The sequence below is a fragment of the Alligator sinensis genome, unplaced genomic scaffold (genome assembly GCF_000455745.1).
Source record: "Alligator sinensis unplaced genomic scaffold, ASM45574v1 scaffold861_1, whole genome shotgun sequence".
NCBI classification, from domain to species: Eukaryota; Metazoa; Chordata; order Crocodylia; family Alligatoridae; genus Alligator; species Alligator sinensis.
The window spans coordinates 225739-248307 of NW_005842153.1; the positions used below are offsets into that span (position 1 = coordinate 225739).

The 22569-nt window shown below is 41.2% G+C and overlaps 1 protein-coding gene across 1 annotated transcript in view; it reads left to right on the forward strand.

The window, feature by feature from the left end:
• The first annotated feature begins 1798 nt into the window (after positions 1-1798).
• EGF (epidermal growth factor) overlaps positions 1799-22569 on the forward strand; it is a 98335-nt gene continuing 77564 nt past the window's right edge. The window contains exons 1-3 of the mRNA XM_025206356.1: positions 1799-1925; positions 15348-15479; positions 20971-21170. Coding sequence (XP_025062141.1) covers positions 1799-1925; positions 15348-15479; positions 20971-21170 — 459 coding nt within the window. The remainder of the gene's footprint in view (positions 1926-15347; positions 15480-20970; positions 21171-22569) is intronic.

Sequence of the window (22569 nt, forward strand, 5' to 3'; positions counted from 1 at the left end):
CAGAATCTGGCTTTGCATAATTTGCATTACAATTGTTGTGTTTTATAGAACGCAGTCATGAATCCACTTCTGAACAACTTGCATGAAAACTTGGCTCCCCTTTGTCAGAACAGATTTAATTAGTTGCTTATCCCTGTTGGAGCAATGAAGGGAAACAGATTAAGCCAGCAGAACGTTACTGTGCATGTGCATAAACATCAAGAAACAGTTTCGCACAATTGCTCTTAGCAGAAAGTGATGCAGCTTGTAATCAATGTTTCATGCTGCTTTTTTTCAATCAGTCCAAGTCCATGAGTCTTGTCAATTCAAGCAAATATAGAAAAAATTCCCATGGATGGACTAACCTACAGCTGTGTTGGGTTCTGGTGCTGCCAGTGTTCCCAGCTGTTGCATTATCATAATTTATTCCAGCATAATGTTGTAACAATAATATACCTATAATATGCAATAACAACAAAACACCTCACACTAGGCCCTGGTTCAGTCAAGCACTGAAGCATCTGCTTCATTTAACCCATTTAAAAATTAAGAAATCATATGGGCATGTATACGTACAAGTGCCTTACAGAATTAGGCCTGTCAAGATTATATGAAGGAGGATTTCTGCAGTAGCTAGAAGATAGTGAGCTCATTGCATCACTGCCTTGCACAAATTAGATATGACCACTAAATTAGAACAGTAGTTCCATTCACTTTCTCTGCATGGATACCAGTGACTGTAACAGGCACAAAGTAGAGAATTGGACTATATCTTGTCTTTAGAGCCTGATAGTAGATATCTTCCTATGATTTCAGAAGGGCCAAATCCATGCCTTGATGTAAATGGCTGCAATTCCAGTGAACTCAGTAGAATTGCAATCACTTGCCCTAATTCTGAATATTGGCTTCTGCAGCTGAATATATAGGAGAAACTGGAGACATTTGTTCTTCTCATCTGTATGCAAATGTGTATTTATGATGAAGTTTGTACCTGCTCATGAAACACACAATGTTTTTAAAATGAATGTGAGTGGTGATAATTATGACTGTACAGACACAGAATAAATCTTTGTACAGCCTCTCAGAAGCTAAAGCCTGGCCCAAATTCATCAGGTACCTCCTAGGAACCAGAAGAATTTTTTTTTAAAATGCAGAGTATTTATTATGAGCGGCTGCATATCTGCACTTTGGCTGGCTTCCCTGCAGTATGGAGTGACCACATTACTATTTGCAACACAAGCTTTGATCAGGTGGCACTAAAAAGAAAAGAGGTGGGGCAAGCAGAGCTTTAAAAAGGAAAGGAGAGTGGTTTCAAGCTTGTATATAAAGAGCAACTATGTTTGGGGAAGGATGGTGCCTATAGATATCACTCATGCTCCTTCCAGGACTCTGGCAACAAGTTGTATAGGTTTTCTGCTTTTAAGATTTACCCAGCAGCTTGTTGCAACGGAATTTGCAGTGATCCTTGTGAGCTTTCCTTTTAAACTGTGTTAAATTTGTGGCAAGGGTGTCAGGCATTTCATACTTGGCTTCCAGAAAAAGAGCGAGAGCGAGCACGAGCAAGTGAGAGAGCAAGAATGATGTGCGTGGGGAAGAAATCTTGCTGGAATTTCTTCAGAGTTTGTAGTTGGACATGGTAAGGACAAATGTGACAAGAAAAGCAAGGCAGCAAGAGAAAACTGGTATTGTGAAAAGATGTCCCAGTGTAAGAAGCAAGCTGTTGTAGAAACGCTCTGGGATTACACATGTTCTTCTCATCCTGGATATGACTGAATACAAGCAAGTTGCTCTTGATTGACAGTTCACAAATCTCATGATTATGTTTCTCTTACTTGCTGCTTTTTTGTCAGTGGTTTTTAAAATTGGTTTTGTTAACCTCTCAGCTCTACAGCACTGGAACTGTCCTAGGGGATACCGATTAGGGAGTGAAAACTCCACTTGTATAGGTAAGTAAGCAACTTTAATGTCACAATATTCAAGTGTTAAGAAAGCCGTATAGGCTTTTAATTTAGCTAAGAGTTTTAGTCGCTTAACTTAGTGTTTAATTCTGCCTTTTACATAGTATATATATACATTAATATGTTTGCATTGATACATCAGCTTTTATCTAGCTGCTGCCTTGCACAAACATCAGGACTTTGCTAGTACTTTTATATTATAGCAAAAGCAGCCACTTGACAATTCACCTATCTGAAAGTAAAAAGTAAGAAAATGATGAATATGATTAATCAAGAGATACAGATTGTTCCCTGGGTATTGCTGTTCATATATATGGGTATCTGTAACATATATGTGTATAAACCCCCACATGTGCACGCGTGCGCACACACACACATTTGTGTCTATATATATATATATATATATATATATACACACACACACACACACACACTATACATATATAAGTATAGTGTACATGCACACAGACACACACACACACACACACACACACACATATATATATATATATATAGTGTGTCCATGGATTCATTTATATACATGCATATATACAGAGAGCTTTTTTAATGGCAGCAAGCTATGTAATAGAAATATATTGCTTCTCATGCTGCAAGGACCTATTTGATATCATATTATGCTAAAAAAATATTGGTAAAATGCATTAAACTAATATTATTGTGCAAGCTCTTAGTGATTTGGTTCTCTAGCTGTTGCCTCGCATGACCAACAGGACTTTGCTAATACTGCTGGAAATAAAGATTTATAACTCAGTAAGAAGAAAAGTGAAACAAGGCCTTTCTCTTGACAGCCTGAAATATGAAATTTTGAAAAGGCAGAGCCAATGATGTACTATACAGAAAGGCAATGAGGAAATGCTCTGGATGTCTTTAAGGACCCCTAATATTAGAGGCAAGCACTTTGCTAGTGCTTCAGAAGTTCTGACTCAAGTTTTGACAGGATTCCAGTGATTTAATAACAGGTGCATCTTGGTGAGTTTTGTCAAGAAATAAGTTGTAAACAGAACAAGAAGTATGCATGTTAAATACCTTACTATTAAAAGAAAAGGAACAAGGCATTTCAGTCTGCGCGCAAGAAACTTAACTGAGAGCCCTTCAGAGAGTGTTTTGGAGAGTGCAAATTTGGGAGAGCCTTGATGATTATGACTTCCAAGTATGTTGTAAAGGCTCAGTTGTGTCCTCACTTATACTAGGATGACTTCATTGATGCACACTGGCTTGCTTAGCTGTAATTTAGAACAGAGTTTGGCTTTTGAAGGATCAGTGGAATTGATGGGTATCACCTTCATATTAAAATTACTGATGCCCAGAAAACTGAGATATGCATTCCAGTGGTCTCTCTCCTATTCCTTCCCATAGAGAATGAGAGAGACTCCACTGCATTTTTGTACTACACTTGGGAGCAGATTTTTAAAAAATCACCTAAAACCAAGAAATAGACTGGCCAGTATGCCACAAGGAATGGAGGAAAAATTACTACGATCTGTATTTATATGGTCTTTCAAGGCAACTTAGTTGGCAATGGGGATTTTGTGCAGTAACAATATGAACTCATAGATAATGTGGGCATGTGTCTTATAACATGGAAAATGAAATGTGCTGAAAACTTCCCTCAGTTATGGGATGCATAGTGTAATGTAGAGCGGAATTTGGCCCAGTGTATAAAAGTGAAGAGTCCTTCTGTGGAATGAGTTTTATAATTTATAAGAAAAACTTATAAAGTCCTTTCTTTATTTGGCTCTGTCCTAAGATTTCTCTTATGAGCATAGAACTGCTAATAGTTGATATGAGTCCCAAAATAAGTACACAAATCTGCTCAGCATATAAGGGTACAGTTGAAACACATGCCAGGAAGCTGAGGGCAGATACTGAAGGAAACTGAAGGCCTAAATGTGGGAAGTGGGTGACATGACTCATATAGAAAACTTTGTGTAATGAAAATCACCTACTGAAGCTCAGTAGATATCTTTGATGTTTGTAGGTCATAGCAAATATACCAATTAATAATAAGTGTTCCCAACATAGTTTTTCCTATTACTTCATCAGGGCCATACTAGCTGTAATGGTCTTCCCCAAACTGAGAAGACAACTGCCTATGATAACAACAGAAAGGGTGCTTCAAGGAACATTTACTAGAAAGCATATGGGCTTTTCTAGATTTGTTTCTAACATTACTAATTAAAGACCAGAACATGATATACTTAATTACGCCAAATAATACTTTGCTCCTAATACTTCTTGTTCCACTGATTTCAAGGGATATTCAAAGATCAAAGCCTTATCATTAGGGACCTAATTAAATCATGGAAACTGTGAAAAACATCATTGTCCACGATTGCTGGGAAATCCAGCATTGGCAGTTATTTCCCATGAAATCAATCAACAAAAAAAAGCAGTAGTGATGAAGACTGAGTGTAGGGGACCAATCAGTGCTGAGGGGCAGGGCTGCCAGGGCCCCTCCACCAATCAGTGGTGAGGAGCAGGGCCACTGTGAAATGCCCAGAAAATCATCAATGTCTGCTGCAAGCAGGCCACAAAAAACCCTTTATCTTACTATGACTTAGGTAGGTCCCTACTTATGGTGAGAAAGGGGAACATAACTGGGCACTATGTGTTTTAAATTTATGTTGTGATCATGAAAGCCATCTATTTAAATCCTGATTAGAGGGCAAAGCACACCAAAACAAAAAAGGACGACCCTTTCTTACTGAGGAAGAAACTAAACTAAACAGATTAGTTAGTCTCCCCGCCTCCCGCTGCTGGACAGAGACAGGGTTGTGCACCTCCCTCCCACCGGGCTGAGTACCATGGGGCTGTGGAGCTGCTTGAAGTGCAGCCCTGGCTCTCCCCTGCCTCCCGCCACTGGGCCAGATGACAGGAAGCTGCCACTACTGCCTGGGGCCAGGAGTAAGATCAGTCTTCCCCAGCGCTGGGCGCGGGCTGTGCCCAGAGCCAGTCCCAGGCAGCAGCGGCAGCCTCTTGTCTTCCGGGGGAGATCCGCATCCCTCCTGGGGGTGCAGGCCCCTGGATTTGTGCCCTGGATGATGGGAAGCTGCTGCTGCCAGCAAGTGTCATGAGTTTTTCGTTTTGGAATTTGAGGTGCAGTTTCTGAGAAACCTCTGCACCTATCTCCTTGAAACTTGGCAAGATTCATGGCCTCAGAGGGGCTACCTTCCCTGCAATTTTCATCTGAATCAGGCAAGAAATGACAGTTTTAGGCATTTTCATGATTCCCCCTTATAGCTTATGGGTGAAACGTCAAAACAGTGAAAACAGTTTCGACGAAATGAAACAGGACGGTGCTTCAAAATGAAACAAAAACATGTGTCATAACCCAAAGGTATGATTTTGTGTGTGCTTCGGCACCAGAATTATCCCTGCCAGGTTGCAACTTCATTGCACGGTGGAGTTTTCTGCTGCGGAAGAAAACTCCGGTGCAAGGACGAGTTTCCCGCCTATTTGCAGCTTCTTTTGCAGGGTGCATTGCTCAAGTTGCAAAAGAAATGCACGGTGCAAAAGAGTTCCCGCCACCCGCATGCAAATTTGTGTCCCGCTATTGGCTAGTTCTAAATTATTCCCACGTGGTGGCTAACGATTGGCCTGTTACCCGTATAAGAGGCTTGAGCAGTTTCCGCCCAAGCCGAAGAGGACTCCACATCCATCTCATGGGGACTCTGGGTACACGGCAGGGAAGTAAAGACCCCTGTGTGAGATTCAGAGGAGCTTGGCGACCTGATCCATCGCCCACCTCTTCCCATCTTCGAGCGATAAAAATTATAAGACGTATCTACGAGTCCGATTTTGGTGGCGCGCTCACCCAGAGCATCCGGAGCTCTGTTTCCGTGGAGCCTAGCAAACTCCACGTGACCGTCCGTGTTGTCCTTGTCTGTAACCGCAACTCAAGCAAGTTTTCCAGCCTACACCACGACCATCTCTGGTGTAAGTAAACAATCTTTAAAACTACCGCTACGAGTCTGTGCCTAATTCTAGCTTGTCGTGCCCCTCTCTCCGACCCCGCGTGCCCGGGCTGCTGGCCACAGCCCGCGTGCAGCACGAAAAAGGGCCTGGCTTGCGCCCGGCCCGCACACCATGAAACAAAACACTGTCCCTTTGAAACAGCGAAACGGACGTTAAAATGAAATGGTGCTGTTTTGCACAGCCCTATTATATATGTCCCTACATGTCCAGAATTAGGCCACTATGGTAAATGTCAATGCAAATGCATAAGCAGGCATTATCCTTGCCTGGACAGCCATTTCTGGTGATAAGTGAGATATGAAGGGTGACTGGTGGGGTTGATACAAACATATTTATATTATACTTATTCTTGATTAGAAAATACCGAACTCCTCTACACCCAACAGAATATGTATGTGGTGTAAATATTCTAGGGAGGATTTACTGAGCAGAATGGACAATCACGTACCTGCAACAACCATAGTTTTGAAAGAAGCTATGGTGAATATACTGTTGTATATATTCATTTCCAAACATTTTCCCACAGGGAAGGTGGACTACTGGACATTTTCTTGGAATCTCGAAAAGGCTGTAGCTCAAAAGAATCAATGCATGAAAGTTTGTAACATCAACATTTTGGAAAACAAGGGAAATAATTGCTAGGAAATTTAAAATTAAAAAAAACCCCTCCTCTCATGAATCCCATCTTTGAAGGGCATAGTGCCCTAAAATCATGGTGGCTTCCAGGAATATGTTACTGATCAACAGGAATGTCAGGAGCTACTTTACTAGGAGTAGATCAGTAAGACCACTAGAATGAGGAGCCCTAGAATGGTTTTGTGCACCTCAAATATTTGGTGTCTAACTCATGACTATAAAATGCTGAGCTATTTCCAAAATAAAAAAATAACAACGAAAACAAAATAGCATTTATCTTGGAAAGGGTCAAGCTAATACTAGTAGTAGCAGTAATGATAATAGTGGTAATAGTCATAATATTATTACTAATACTATTATTAATACTATTATTAATAATAAACTAATAATTAAAAAGTTAACAGCACATTCATGAATGAGAAAATTTTGAAAGCGGAGAATCATTCAATTTGAATCACAGCTTTTTAAAGTTGTTTGAATATGAATTGCTGAACACTAACTTAGAGATCTTTTCTGGATCCAGTCCAAAAATGAAAGCAGTTTATTTGCTGATTCTGATTTAGATATAACCATAGGATGGAGATATGGGTTTAAGACTGAAGAAGTCTTAATAAGTGCATTTTACCTCTGCCATTTTTGGTTGAGTTCCCTAACATAAGCTTCTGAGATTTTGGTAGCATTGACACCAAACTTCACACTCAAACCAGCACCCAGTTGGTTAACTCAGTTTTCATTTATGAATATCACAACCCTCCCACTAGGCCTCCTTCTCCTCTCTCTCCAGATGTAACTCCATAGAAAAGGTCAAAGTGTGTGGATGATCTGTGTCTGTTATATGTGCATTTCTGCTATTAGCACAGCACCTGAGCACTTCTGCCTTTAATGCTTTAACCTCACACCACCCCTAGGATATAAGGAAGTGCTATCATCCTCATTTTACAGATGGGGAGATCAGGCATACAGTATTTTTATATGACACAAAATACCCCCGTTCAGAGGTGCTATGAGCTAATTCTACCTAGTAGTGCCAGAGTTGGAAAGATTATGTCTACATTTGTGCAGTGTTGTGCTGTAGCGATTGGCTGCGGGGGGACCCCGGGTGCCCCCCCAGACCCAGAAGGCACCAGTCACCGAGCTAGGGTGCACTCCATGGCGGACCCAGAAGTGGACTGGAAGTGCTTCTGGTCCCCTTCCAGGTCCACCACTGAGCGTGCAGGGGACTCCGCCTGCACTCCCATGGGATGCTCCATCTGCCCCAGCATCTCAGTGTTCACAAGCTGTGCCTGGTACCTTGAGGTATGTAGAAAAAACATTTAAAGCTGTGTCTATGGCCGAATCATTGAATCTCTCTGAATTGATTTGGAGGCTTCTGATTCGATATGGAGAGATTTATGTGTCTCCTGATTTGATTTGGATTCAGAGATTCGGCTGCCAAATTGGGCCAAATCTCCTCCAAATCAAATCAGCGACCGAAGCTTCACACAGCCCTACTAATTAGCTCCGTTTTATCTGGTGTTGACATATATACACCCCCTCAGGACCACTTAGGGGAGCTGCTGTGAGGGAAGCCATGTCTACTGTTTGCATGCTGTCCTCTGCCCATTTCCTTCCCCATACCAAACTATCTCCTCTGCTTTGCAAACAATCCCCTACGCTGACCATGGGCTAGCTAGTAGAGGAACCAGCTGTAGTGGCTTTGTACCTGTGGTGAGCCCCTCTCCTTTAGGGGACTTCTTTGGTGCCTGAATGATGTCAGATTGGAACTAAGAAAGTGGCTAGTCCTTTACAGGTTAGTCAGCAACAGTATTTGTTTAAAAGTACATGCTTTTTTAATTTCTTTCCATCTTCTGGACTATGAATAGCATATTTTAAGCATCAGAGGAAAAAAGCATAGTCCCTTGGTTGGCATTCTACTCTTTACTCAGATGAATTTTATGATCACTCTTGGCAATACAATTGTGCAGTGAATAGATGTATTGGGTTGAGTTTGCCCATGGTTATAAATTCACAGGAGCCAAAATTCAGTGAGGTTGCATGAGTATAAATAAAGGGAAGCGGTCTCTGACTCACTGCCTTTTCACACACACTATTTCTCTGTAATCCTGCCTGGCATACTAATACTTCACCTTTTGAGTTCAGAGCATTTCTCTGGACTTTCAATCAATTGGAATATTTGTGTTTAAGGGCATTGAGGACTGCCAGCATCACGATGACATGATTCATCATTTTCCCTGATTCTCAAGGCATTCTCGGCATAAAGACGCCTTTGAGCACTAAGCAGAACCTTATTCTTCCATTCAGTACTGCTTGTCAGGACTCTGCAGACACAGCCTTTGTGTTCACTAAGCCGATTTCTTTCATAGGGAAAAGTTCTCATTGGGGAAGTTGTTGCTGGGATACAGAATGCAGCCACAGCAGGATGGCAGCTGCACTTCACTTTGGCGCAGAGAGTGCAGGTGAAAGTGAATACTTAGTTATACCTGATGGACAGTTTTATGGACAAATTTGTAGAGACCTAAAGAAACCACCTTTCATTTTAAGCTTTGCAAGGAAAGGAGACAACATATTAAGTACTGAGTTCCCTTCCATTGTTCATACAATAAACCGAGAGAACCAATAAATTCAACAATAACTCTGTACTATTGGGTCTTCCTTTTTGGCAGCTGTGTTGAGAATTCTCTGACTGCAGAGGCGATTGCCATTTTGCCTCTGATTTTTATGTTGGACAATTATTCTTTTACTGTTTCACTTTATCATTTTATCAGCTAGTATCCTTTCTCAGTCATTAGTTTGAGTGGGCTTTTCTTTAGCCCATCTGAACTTTAGGGCTGGCAGACTAACAGCCCTAAATAATAAAACCCACAAAACAAATACAACAGAGGCAGTGTAAATTCTTTCATACTGTCCCATCAACGTGCCTGGTCCTGAAGGACAGCTTCATCGATTCAAGGCCAGAAAGGACTATGGCATCATCTTGTTTAACCCAGGCCATTACACTTCAACCAGTTACTTTGGTATTGAGCCTAATAATTTGTGCTTGACTTCAAATCTCTTGATTCAAAACCAGCAGGAGATGGAAATTGTATCACTTTCTTTGGAGATTTATTGGTTAATCTCTCACACTGTTAAAAATGTGTGTCTAATTTTAGCTCCTCTGGCTTCAGCATCTTGCTACTGGTTCTACTTGAACTTTTCTCCAGGAGATTAAAAAATCCCATTAGTATTTGATTTTTTTTTCTTGTGAAGATACTTATACATTGTAATTAAGTCACCTTTTATTCTTCTATTTGATAAGGTAACCAGATAAAATTCCTTACATGCCTCATTGAGGTAATCTATATTAACCTTGCTCTTTTTAAATAGCCTTAAAAAAAAGTGCCCTCCCTGGACCAAGGGGGACACTTTTGGCACAACACTCATACTCTGCTGACATTAGAACTTCTGATGATAAGATACTTATGTTGTCACCATGTCCATTCAGTCCATGGTATCTCTGTTAAACCTGACACTTGTGATGATAGGGGACACCTGTATACCAGGAAATGGAGGGAAGTCACCAAAGCCATTCCACACAGGCCGTCCAACAGCCATCAGATGCCAATGAGTTTCAGTCATCAAAGACAGCGTAGGCTAGATTTGAATGGGAAGCTTAATGCTCAAAGGTCCTATGCTCCATTACCAGTACCTCAAGACATTCGAACTGCCACAGAGGAGATTTACAAGAGTTATTCTTGTTAATAATGGAAATCATACACCCTCCCACCTCTTAACTGCATCTGTAAGAGATACAATGCCAGGGGTCATCCTTGAAGAATAACATAGTTTAGAATTGTAGTTTCATGGGACTGGATTCCTGAAATTCCTCCCCTTCTCTCCTCTATCACCCTTTAAAAAATAGACAGTAGTTTACCTTTTGGCTATGTTGTACAACCTTCCAAGATTCCATTGTACAGAAGATGGATTATGGAGCAATTCTGGGGAAAATATGGAAATGTTACTCACCAGGAATTTCATTTTGGTGTATAAGAACTTTTAGTTTTCTAGTCTCAGACTCGTACAAAGTTTGTACTTATACTGTGGCAGTGTTTCTATTTAACGTCAAACAGCATTATCTTGGATGGCAAAAGGGGTGTATTTGATCTCAGTACTTTGAAACCTTACAATGACAACAGGAGACAGAAAAACAGAAACAGCAAAAACAGTGCATAGAGGCCCAAACCAAGAACCCCGAGCTACCCACCCTGCATGGAACCACGTACCTGTGCTGCAACCCAGTCTGCAGATCCCAGGTTGGCCTTGTTATCTATCTTTGGACCCACAGATAAGACAAACATGAAAAACAATCATCCTCCACTGCGAGGGATTGCTGCTGCTGATGTATTTGCTCTGTGTACTTTATTAAAAATTAGACTGAAATTCACTCTAGCTGAAACTGGTAAACATTCCACTTTGAAATTCTTTCTTTCCTGTTATTTTCTATTTACTGACTTCATAGGCAACTTTAGGACTGTAGACAATGTGCAGTTTCTATGCGGGTCTGTTTAGATCCTCATTTTTCTCTAGAATATCTGTAGTACACTCTACTTTCCCAACAAACAGGGATCCATTGCTCATGGCAGTCATTGTTCTATCTTCAGAAATGTTAGGACTGCCTGCAACTGGCTATTGGTTACTGTCATGGTGGTTTACTTCACTTAGGAAGAGGAAGGTCATGGCAAAACAAACAGAAGCTGCTGCTTATGTCATCAAACATAGACAATTGCAAATGCATTACAAGCAGTTATTTTGCCCCCTCTTACTGTTCTTAGGGCCTCTGATGTTCTGTTTCTAGCAAGGTAGACCTTGGCAAGACAGGGCAATTATTTGTTTTTCACCTCTGCCTTGCAGATACATGTTGCCCTGATAAGCCAATAAAAGCAAATATAGTCCTCCTTGATTCTGTCTGCAATGTAGACAGATAAGTGGATCCTTCCAAATCAAAGCCTCAGAGCCTAAATTTGGTCTAAACTCTCACTGACTTTTAGTGAGAGTTTGACTGAGGATTGCAGAATTTAGCCCTTAGTGGCAGCTTCTGAAGAGCTGTAATACCTATCCCATGAATCTGTGGAACAACATATTGAAAGTAATCTGTTAAGATGCCTCTTATTTCAAATTAATTTCAGTGCAACTAGTAACAATGAATCTTCTTGATATGAGTTAGCTCTGCGATTTTTAGGAGAAATTCAATGCAAGACATGTCAATTTCTCCCGTCGCTGATGAACAGATTCTGTAAATTCAAAACAAACAAACTCAAATGATGCCACTAAATGTGTTCCTAGTTTTTGTGCTGGTACAGAAAAGGGGAAGAACCATACATATTCCCATCCGTGGCAGTGATCCCTCATGGTCAAGGGTGAATTGAACACTCCTACAGGTCAAGTAAAGGTTTGTAAATGAGTCCATTGATGGCTAAATGTATTCCATCCCTCTGTTGTAACCAGACAGAGGCATTGGCAATCAGTTTTGGGCCACCATGGATGTAACAAAGTGTCGGTGCTAATCTGATCAGGATGTGACATGACAGAGGAGAAGAGAAGGTTTTCAAAAGACAGGAGAAATAGTCTTCAACCACTTTCACTGTTTTCAAGTTGATCTGTATACCATGTACTTTATTTTTAAGTAAAGGGTAATAGTGTTCAGCAACTCTCATGCAAAATGTTGGTGTGGTCATATGATACAACTGTTACATGTGCCTGAAGAAGTAAACTAAACTGGAAGGCTCACACCTTCAGTTGGATTTTGTGGAATATGCAGGAGTTTTTGGGGAACATTTAGGGAGGCAACAGTGGTTTCTTGGCCTAAACATTTTTATCAGGGGGTTCTCAATGTCTAAGGGGTATGAGCTGCAAGGTCTGTACATGGAGGATATCCATAGAGGTCTAAAGCTAGATTCAATGCCTGAAATCTGCCCAGCCCTAGCAAACAAAGGGCATGTGGTATTCAAATATCTGGATCCCATCACAGCTTTCTGGTAAATGTTAAGGAAGAGAAGCCCAACCAGACCTGTGGTCTGTGAATAAAAGGAATGTCTTGTGTGGTTCCTACTAAGTAATTACAGAACTTTCAATAGGAGCTGGGCATGTGGTTTATCATTATTTGTCACTGATATATTTCCATAAGGATCTTGTAGACTAATTCAGGTACATAATATTCATTGTTTAAAAAATTAGATAAAGACATTGGAAGGTTTTGTGTCAGGGGTGTATTTCAAAGAGGAAAAATTGCATACCACAAGAGAAGTGGGAGGCAGTTCAAAGTATAAGGTCAAGATGGCCAGACAGGGTATGAAGCAGAGCTGAGGGAATTTTACTCAGGTAAAAACTTCGAAAAGTTAGAGTTCAAGCCGCAGAAATAAGGAGAAACAAGTTTGAATTTTCTGGGTTAAATTTTCAAAGAATCAGGATTTGGCTGTCATTTCTGCACACCATTACTTGTAAGCATCAAGTTGATGCATTATTACTAGTTCTCACTACTTACAGAATTCGCAAGTGCATTCAGTTTGAGCACAATGACTACTCTTAGCTGGGCCACTCTAAAAGAGTGGAAGCAGTCTGGACGCAAAAAAAAATGCTCCTTAGGGTACAGGAGGGGAGAAGACCATCTGGCTAGATGATGTAGTATCAGATCTACAAAAATTAAATGTGGATGACAGGGGGACAAAGATACAGAATAAACAGGAATGGATGAAGATAGCAGAGGCAGCTAAGGGCCTCTAGTGCTAACTTATTAGTAAATATAATTATATTAATAATAATTATTATTATTATACAAAGTAATACTGTGGAAAATTGAGCGTGCAAATTATTTTTGTGCACATGTTTATACGGAAGTCACATTTTCAGAAGAGTAGCTTCTTCATTATGGCACGGTGGGCATGGAAAGTATTGGAGAACCTTTTGGCAAGTTACTTCATGCCAACAACTGTTACTGTAACTGAAATACTGAAAGTTGTAGCCTTTGTGTTATCTGCTCTAGGTACGTAGACCTATCTATGCTATCTACTCTAGGTACCTTTGTAATGGCAAGGAACAAGGCAGAGGCTACATTCGCCAGTGTCTGAACTGGAATTATTCAGGAAGGAGCCAATCAAATAGTTATAGTTGATCTGTGGAAGCAACGTCAGGTGCCAGTATTAAATAAGTAAGTTCATTCTATAAACAAAGAATAGAAAAAAAGGAAACAAAAACACCTTAAACTGATCTGTTAGATCTGGTTTTACTCGACCTAAAAAATTGAAAAAAAAATATGCAAAAACAAATACTTTGTGAAAAACTTGGACCTCTAGCATGGTGTAGAGGTCATCAGCAGTGTCTTGAGCTATTTGGAGTGTAAGTGCTGCAGCTGCATTCCAAATCACTGAACATTTCTTACATCAGGTCATGCACATGTCTTTGATACTTCTTGTTTCTGTTTGATAGAAGTATTCACACAGCACTTACAGAACTCCCAAAGCTCTATGTCATTTTGCACTAGGCTCAGATTTTATGTAGGTTCTCTAAGGACAGTCTCTTTTTGGTTGTACACTTTGGTCAGGAGCATAGAAGGTAAATTCTCAGAAACCGGTGTTTGGATTACTGTTCTCTGAGTGGTGCACTGAATTTCTTAGGAAAATGTTTTTGGTCATGAATAGGCATCTATTTTTTACTTGCAATTGATCCCATGCTTTTTGAAATTCCCTCTTGCTTCCTTCCCTGCTTATCACATCCTGATTTTATTAACAACATCCAAACCCAGAAGTCTTTGTGATTTTATATATAATGGACACAAACTTGGATCTTATGCAGGCTAAGAGTCATTCATTAAGAGCACCTTCTAGGTCTAGGCCAATCAGTTGCCTCTGTTGCAAACACATACCACAAGAGCAGGAAGCTCCCAAAAGCAGACCACCTCCGGAGAGTTGCCATCAGCTGCCTTTGGTTTCAGTGGGAATTGAGGTTTCTCTGTATGTCTCTGGATGTGGTCAACAGCTTGCAGGATTGGTTCTTAAGTGCTTAAATCCTCCTCTAACACACAACCCAAATAAAACCTTCTCTTCAGAAATGACCTTCTTCACCCCTGCAGTTACTGCATCAAGCCATAATAATACAGTATAAATACACCAAGCATCTTTTTAATTCTTAACAGCTCTAGGCTAATCCAGCAGTTAGAAGTTGGTATTCTGATTTGCTGGTTGCACAGGACTGGTGTTTAGTTCGAACAGTTGGTGCTCAGGAAGCAAAAGGTTGGGGCTCTTTTTTAAGACTCGACTGAATCTAAACTATAGTTGTTCCATTCATTTCATTTTGAAATAAGAATGCCTTGGCATTTTTTAATAAAGCCCAGTGATTTATTTGTGAAATTCCTTTGGGGGTAGTGAGGGGCAGCAAAGGGAATTGCACAAGAAAAAAGAGCTTGCAACAGTAAACTGAGATAAATTCTGCGTCCTAATCATTTAGCACGTAATGATGCAAGCCACTAAAACAAACAGAGCATTCCTTCTGTCTGCAGGGTTATTAAAAGGTACTTCAGACTACATAGTCATTAGACAGCTGGGTGGTTTCTCTGATTATTTCCTACATCTAAAATTTATTTAGGGCTTTTGTAAAAACAGGGAATAATACAATATCTCCACCTTGCCAGTTTAAAAATGGGAGATTAAAATTGTAGCCAACATGTTACCTAAGAAGTGCATTTTATGTTGTTTTCTGTTCTTCTCTTGCATTCTGAATTGTCCTGACCTGTACATACTTGCATTTCAGATATCGATGAATGCCTTCAAGGTGGCCTGGGTACCTGTGGCCAAATCTGTACCAATGTTCCAGGGTCCTATATCTGCTCCTGCTTGCCTGGCTACACACTGGATAATGACAAGTGGTCCTGTTATGCTGATGGTAAAGTGATCCTTTTTTAATGGCTGAAAAGAGCTTTACAATTTTCTCTAGCTCTTAGCATCAGTTTAGTGTGGAAAGAGTCCACTATTCTGTTCAGAGCACAGACTCAAAATACCTCAGTTAATGGACAGTGCCTGGCCAGTTTCATTCACTTTCTGTACAACTGCCTCTTGTAACATAAAAATCAAACGGAAGGTAAAAGTGAAATGGGCTGGTTCTCTGGTTTAGTAAGTTATTGTTCATACTTCATGGATGTCATAGGTATGGTTGTGGTAAGAAAATGAGCATCTAAGATGGGCGCTTCTTTATTAGCAGACTTACTCCCTACCTGTTTTCAGGGTCATAGCATCCATGGACGATGCGTAGGGGATGTATATGGGTGCATGTGTACTCCCTGAGTGGGGCGGCGCACCCCTTGCAAAAAGGCGCCACCAACATTGTCGGTGGTATCTGCGAGTGGTTGCCACTCACCAACCTGCCACCGACACTGCCGGCAGTGTCTGCAGGCAGTCCATGATTGCCCCTGGTCAGTGCTTACCGCCCCCCTTCCTTGCTGCTGACAGTGCTGGCAGTGTCTGTGGGAGCTCAGTACTTAATGCTGCTGCACTCCTGCCGCTGCACTTCTGCCACCGCCAGTGCAGCTGTGCCCCCCCAGCCGCTGGGGCCATGTGCCATTCATGATAGCATCTCTCTTTCTTTCTCTTCTCATGAGTGTGTGTGTGTGTCTACTATCCTCCTAGCCTTCCCCTAACCATTCCCATCCCAAAACAATCATGGCACTCACAAGACATTTGCTGCCTTCATATTGTCAAATCTGGTGTATGTTATCCCCCTTTCTGTTACCCTGCATTTATCTTGTCTATACCTGCACTGACTTTATGAGCTAGTTTTGGGTACCTGAAGTCGTCTGTTAACTCTGGCAGCGCAGAACTGTGTGAAGGATTATATGCTGTGCTAAAAAACAAGTGTGTGTTGTCATCATTGGACTGCTTTCAGAATCTAATTATCTTCCATTATCTCACCTTACAGTCCCAATAGCTTGCTTAGATCTAGATCAAGGCTCTCCATCTGACACTGCTGTCTTCTGTGAAGACATCTTTAGAGTGCAAGTCCTTTGAGGGATAGACTTTCTACTGCTCTGCACATGTACAGTGTCTAGTAGGGCTGTGTGAAGCTTCGGTCACTGATTCAATTTGGCCCGATTTGGTGGCTGAATCTCCAAATCTAAATCGAATCAGGAGACCCTTTAATCTCTCTGAATTGAATCGGAACCCTCCGAATCGATTCGGAGAGATTCAATAATTCAGACATAGACACAGCTTTAAATGCTTTTCTACAAACCTCAAGGTACCAAGTGTCTTGTGAAAACTGAGATGGCATATGAAGTGTCCCATGGGAGCACCGGGGCGGGGGGGGGTGCATGCTCAGCAGCGGACCCAGAAGTGGACCAAAAGCACTTCCATTCCACTTCTGGGTCCACCGGGGAGTGCGCGAGGGACTCTTCCCTGTCCCCTGGCTCAGCGACTAGTGCCTCCTGGGTCTGGGGAGACACCCAGGGTCCACCTGCAGCCGATCGCCGGGCCAGGGGGGCGGAGGGGGAAGTCCCCCGCACACTCGGTGGCAGACCCAGAAGTGGACTGGAAGTACTTCTGGTCCACTTCCAGGTTCACCGCTGAGCAGATGGGACCCCCGACATGCTCCCATGGGATGCTCCATCTGCGCCACTATTGCAGCACTCATGAGCCACACCTGGTACCTTGAGGTATGTAGAAAAAACATTTAAAGCTGTGTCTATGACCAAATCACTGATTCTCTGAATCAGCATTGAATCTTCAGATTTGGATTCGGCTGAATTGAATCAGGACAATGATCTGAATCAATGAATCGATTCACTGTCCCCAATTCAGGCCGAATCCGAATCTGAATCGAATACGGTCTGTTTCGCACAACCCTAATGTCTAGCACAGTGAGGTTACTAGGCACAGCTGTTAATACTCATCTCTTTGTTTCACTCTCTTGGGTTTCCAGTGCTGTGGTATTTTAGCACATGACCAAAGCACATTTTAACACTTTTTTGCTGACATACGTTAGCCTTCCTGTGTCAGTATATTTAAGGGGGCCTGAGCCTTATTTTGCTTGGCTCACAAATAAACAGAATTATTAATTCAGTTCTGGCTTGGGGGCTATAATTAGAAAGAACCAAGCTTGATGTAGGTATGCCCCGCTGAGTTTACAAGGCTAGCCCTTTAAAAAGAAGCATTCTTTTATTTTGGATTTATTTCTAAAGAATGTACATTTGATTTGAACATCAGTGGGGTGAAAGTTAACATGTAATCTTCCAATACTGTTTGTACATAGATATTTTTCAAAGAACAAACACACATTACAGAAGAAAAGATAATGGAGGATATTATTGTTTTTATAAAGATAGCTCTGAGATTTAAAGGAGTGCCCCAGTAGGGTCTATGGTACTCTTGTTTGGGTGACTGTTTGTGCTTCTCTGCATGAATAATGCAAATATTACTACTTTATCCACTTCTATCAGATATAAACATTTTTTATCAGATGTGGTCCTTATCTTCAGGGGTTCTTCAGTACAGGGGTCTACTCTTCACTATGGCCCCTACTCTGGGTATAATTTCTACAACAGGAAGTCCACCAAACATATTTTCTTTATATTTTATAGCTTTTTGGGGGAGTGCTTATCTGTTTATGCAGATACAATGTGTTGGTAGCATGAAGCCTCAAATCCGGTTGGGAGCTTCTGGGTGATTCTGAATTATAAATATTAAATGACAAAGGAAAACCCAAACAGTACAGAATCCCTAAGTATATTCAGTGCCATTACACTGAGAGCCTTCAGTTTGACTCTCCTAGTGTGAAATTCATTGGCTGGAAAGGACAAAAACAAAATACATGTAAGCTCTTGGTCCAGGGAATAACTGGCAAAAATACCAGTAGTGCAGCTGTCAGACTCCTGAGACAAATCAACCTTGCTACAGCTCAACATTCATTTACTATTTACGTAAACCAAGTCTGCATAGTTCAAATATTCTCACATGGAGATGCTCAATGCAAACAACAGCAGAAAAAAAGAGTCACCAATGTCCTAAAAGCAGCTGTTATAATTGGATAATACCTTGAAAACTCCAAGTACAGCACAATTTATGCTAAAGATAAATGTACTGGTGAATTTCCTCTTATAGAACATTAAAGCATATCTTGTGTATTGGTCAAAACCTGATGCCTAACTCTCTTTATGAAAGGGGACTCAAACTCAATCTTGAGGTGTGAGGTTTTCCATTATTCTGATGGGAGATGGACCAGACCTGGAGCTTTATTATGCCCTCACCTTGTAGGAGTTTGTCCATCTAAAGGTTGTCCAGCTCAATTCAATTAAATGTCAACTTATTTCAGAACCCAATCTTATTTTGTTATGCAAATAAGAACCTTTAAAAAACTTTTCTCAAAACAGTAAAATGGGTGTACTTATTCATACTTGCACATGCTAAAAGCACATCAGTGAAAGCGGGTGGTAGGGTATGGGTTTGATTGATCTAGGAGTTCTCTTTCCTTGGAAACAAAATCCAACAAGTGATTGGGTAGTTAGCTATCTTCTGTATCTATCTCACAGCTGCATTTCATAATAACTTGATTAAATAACATTTATCATGAATCTCTTATCCCTTCATTTGCTAACTAGTCACAGACAGACATCTCATACAGGTACAAGCTGCCACCAAAAGGTTTATGGCTTTCACCTCGGAAGGTGGGTTTGTCAGAAAATTGGTGATTAGTCAATGGAATATTTTTTCCAAAACACTTTTTTTTTAAATGAAGGCCAAATTATGACAAATTAGCCTTTTCTCTTGCAAGCATACTCACTCAGTGGGCAGGCAGAGTGTGGCTAGATTGCACTATCAGAATGAGAAGTACAAGTACTGGCACTGAGGATGTCCAAGTACAGCACGTGTCTAATTGGGTGTATCAGGGCAAGAGGATGGGGGCAGAAAGCATCTTTGAAAGAAATCTACAAGCATGTTAAGGAACAAAAATGCAGAATTATGGCACTCAAAGAGCATTACATGCTCTGGCCTCTAATGACACCAGGAGAGGGGTGAAAAAATTCTTATGTGAATTTATAAACTGATTTAGTTTAATCTAGGACCACAAAAGCTAAAATGCAAAAAAACCTAGCTACATAGTAATTTCCCTGTCTCTACCTAAGGTTGTCTGGGTGCCCAAACTGCATTTCCACATGTCTGGATTCCTGGGTTTTGGGGATCATTTGAATATACTTGGGATGTACTTGACACAAAGCTGATGAAATGTACTGTCACTCTTAACTCTTCAGTAACATAATTTTTGTTTGGGAATTAATCGTAATAATTAATTGTTATTATGATTAATAATAGTGCAGATATTAACAGTTGGAACAGTTTGTAAGGGCATCTGCTTCAATTCTATAATCGCTTTCCAGATGCTTCTTCCTGTTAAAAGCTTCAATTTCCTAGTCTGGGGAGATGACGAGACATTAGAGTTTCTCTAGGGCTGGGGCTGTTCTCACCAGATACACATAGCTGGGAGAACTTTAACCAGAGAAACATAGACTAGTGCAGAGGGGGCCTTTTTGGCAAGCATGCCACAAATTTGCCCCACATCCTTACCAAATGTCACTCCAATTCCCTTCCCCTGCTTGATCTGCTGCTCTGTTTTCTGCTTCCTTCCCTGTGCTTATTGTTCAGTCTGCTACTTGGCTTTCTGCTCCCTGCTTTATTTGCCACTGTGCTGCCTCCTTGCTTCCTGGTTTGCCATGTGCCACACACAGGGTGCCCATGGCACTCATTCTGTAGGCTGGCCACCCCAGGACTAGAACATTGTCCTCCTCCCCCCTTCACTTTTGACTATAGTATGTAGAATTAGATACAGACGACCCTCACCATTCTCAGGGGATATGTTCTCATATCCCCTGTGAATGGCAAAATCCGCAAATAAGGCAGTGCGTTCATGAATACCATCTGCGTTCATGAACTCAGTGCCCCCGGTAGCGGGGGGGGGAGGGAGGCACAGCTGCTCTGGCAATGGCGGGATCATGGTGGTGGTGGTGGGAGCATGGCAGTGGCAAGCGTGGAGCTCCTGAGGAGCTCCTTTAAGTGTATTTAAGAAGCGGGTTCGGCATTCGTAAATATTTGAAACAGCGAATGCCGAACTCGTGAAGAGTGTGGGTTTCCTGTATTTCCTCTTTCTGCAATCTCAGTTTTATTTGTGAATTTTTGAGGTAGTTATTTTTCCACAATCAAAGTGAGGGAACATCAACTTTGTGTGACACATTGGTAATTATGAGACTTATATGGGCAATGACACAAAATGCATAACATTTGAGTGTTAGGAGTATCATCGGTTTCTACCTACTCTACAATTAACATGGAGATGAGAGGAATTTAGTCCCATAAAAGTACAATAGCTATGAACACATCTTTTTTCCCCCTAGATCCTGCACCATTTCTCATTTTTAGCCATGGAAATGCCATCTTTCGAATTGACAGTGAAGGCACTAATCATGAGCGAATAGTAGCCAATGCTGGTGAATCAACCCTCGTAGATTTTCATTACGAAGAAGAGAAAATGTATTGGGTAGACACCAAAAAAGGGCTTCTGCAACGAGTATACCTAAATGGCACAAAACAAGAGGTAAGGTAATACAGTAAATTTTGGTTAATTTGCCTATGGGATAATTTGCCACTATGATTTAATTCATCGTTGTTCCAGTTCTTTGACAGTCCCCCATTGTCCCCCATTCTGAATCTCTGATAATTGGTCACTATTGGATAATTTGCCATTATTTGCATTCTGTATGGAATTTTGAACTAACTCGAGATAACTAATTTTGACAGAATTCTCTGGGATACCAGGTATAACAAACACATCAGATATGTGGCTGCTCCTCACACCTTGTGTTAGCAGTTTATACTTATTGGTTTGCTCCCAAAGTTTTAAAGTGTGAAGCTTTGGCATAATGGCCACAGCAGAAACTCGGAGAACTGTGTTTAGTAGACTGTTCCATTGGCATTCAGAGTGTGCATGCCTGCCACGGTGTGAGTAGCTGGAAATAGAATGAAAATCAAGAAATTCAGACAAACCAAATTTTGAAGGCAGCACCAATTTCTACTGGCTTTTAATATTTATTACTTGCATTGTGAGAATTTTCCATCTTCAGAAACCTAAATTAAAGAGATCATACTCCCTCACATTTTTTGAACATATGAACTCCCCTATTTAATGAGGGATTAACTCCCTCACATTTTTTGAACTTATTAAATGGTTTATTGTGACCTGGAGTCACAATAAACACTCCTTTCAGCCTTTTGTTTTTGGTTCAGAAACAGCTGTACAGTACGTTGTATTTGGTGGCAATGGGTAATGTATGTTGAAAGATGACCAGCACTTCTAGAACTTTTTTTCTAGTACTGACTGGGTGCATATACTGGCACCAGTGCCATTAATGGGTAGCAATAAACTGTGGGGATAATTGCTCTCGGGTGCGTGCTTTACATGTGTGCCTGGAGCATAGCACATTGAGCCAGATCGTAGCAGCCCTGGCTGGTAGGGGATCTAGAGGGTCAGCTTGTAAGCCTGGGGCTTCCTTGACTGGGATCAATGTATTGTGGAGGGGTTGTCCGGAGTACAAGACTGCTTCAGTGTGGGGCTAATCAGCAGGCAGCCCCTGAACTGAAGCACCCATGTGCCCAAGTCAGTCGGCTCAGCACCTACACATGCGGTGATGCGCATGAAAAAACTCCGTAGCAGGGTAGGACTTGTATTTAGGGTCATGTATAGAGGCTGAGACATTTACTACAGAGTTAATTAATCAACTACACAGTAAATGTCTTGTGTAGACACACCCAGTGGGTGCTACCCAGGCAAACGCCTCTGCTCCTGCAGGCCTGACTAATTTACTCTGAGTGTATGAGCTTGAAGGATCTTGGACCTTAGAGTAGGACTGGGAATCTGAGATCTTTTATGGTGAGTGCATGCAGAATAGCATGTTAGGAAGAAGGAAAATCTGGACAGTTTTCACTGGAGAACAGGT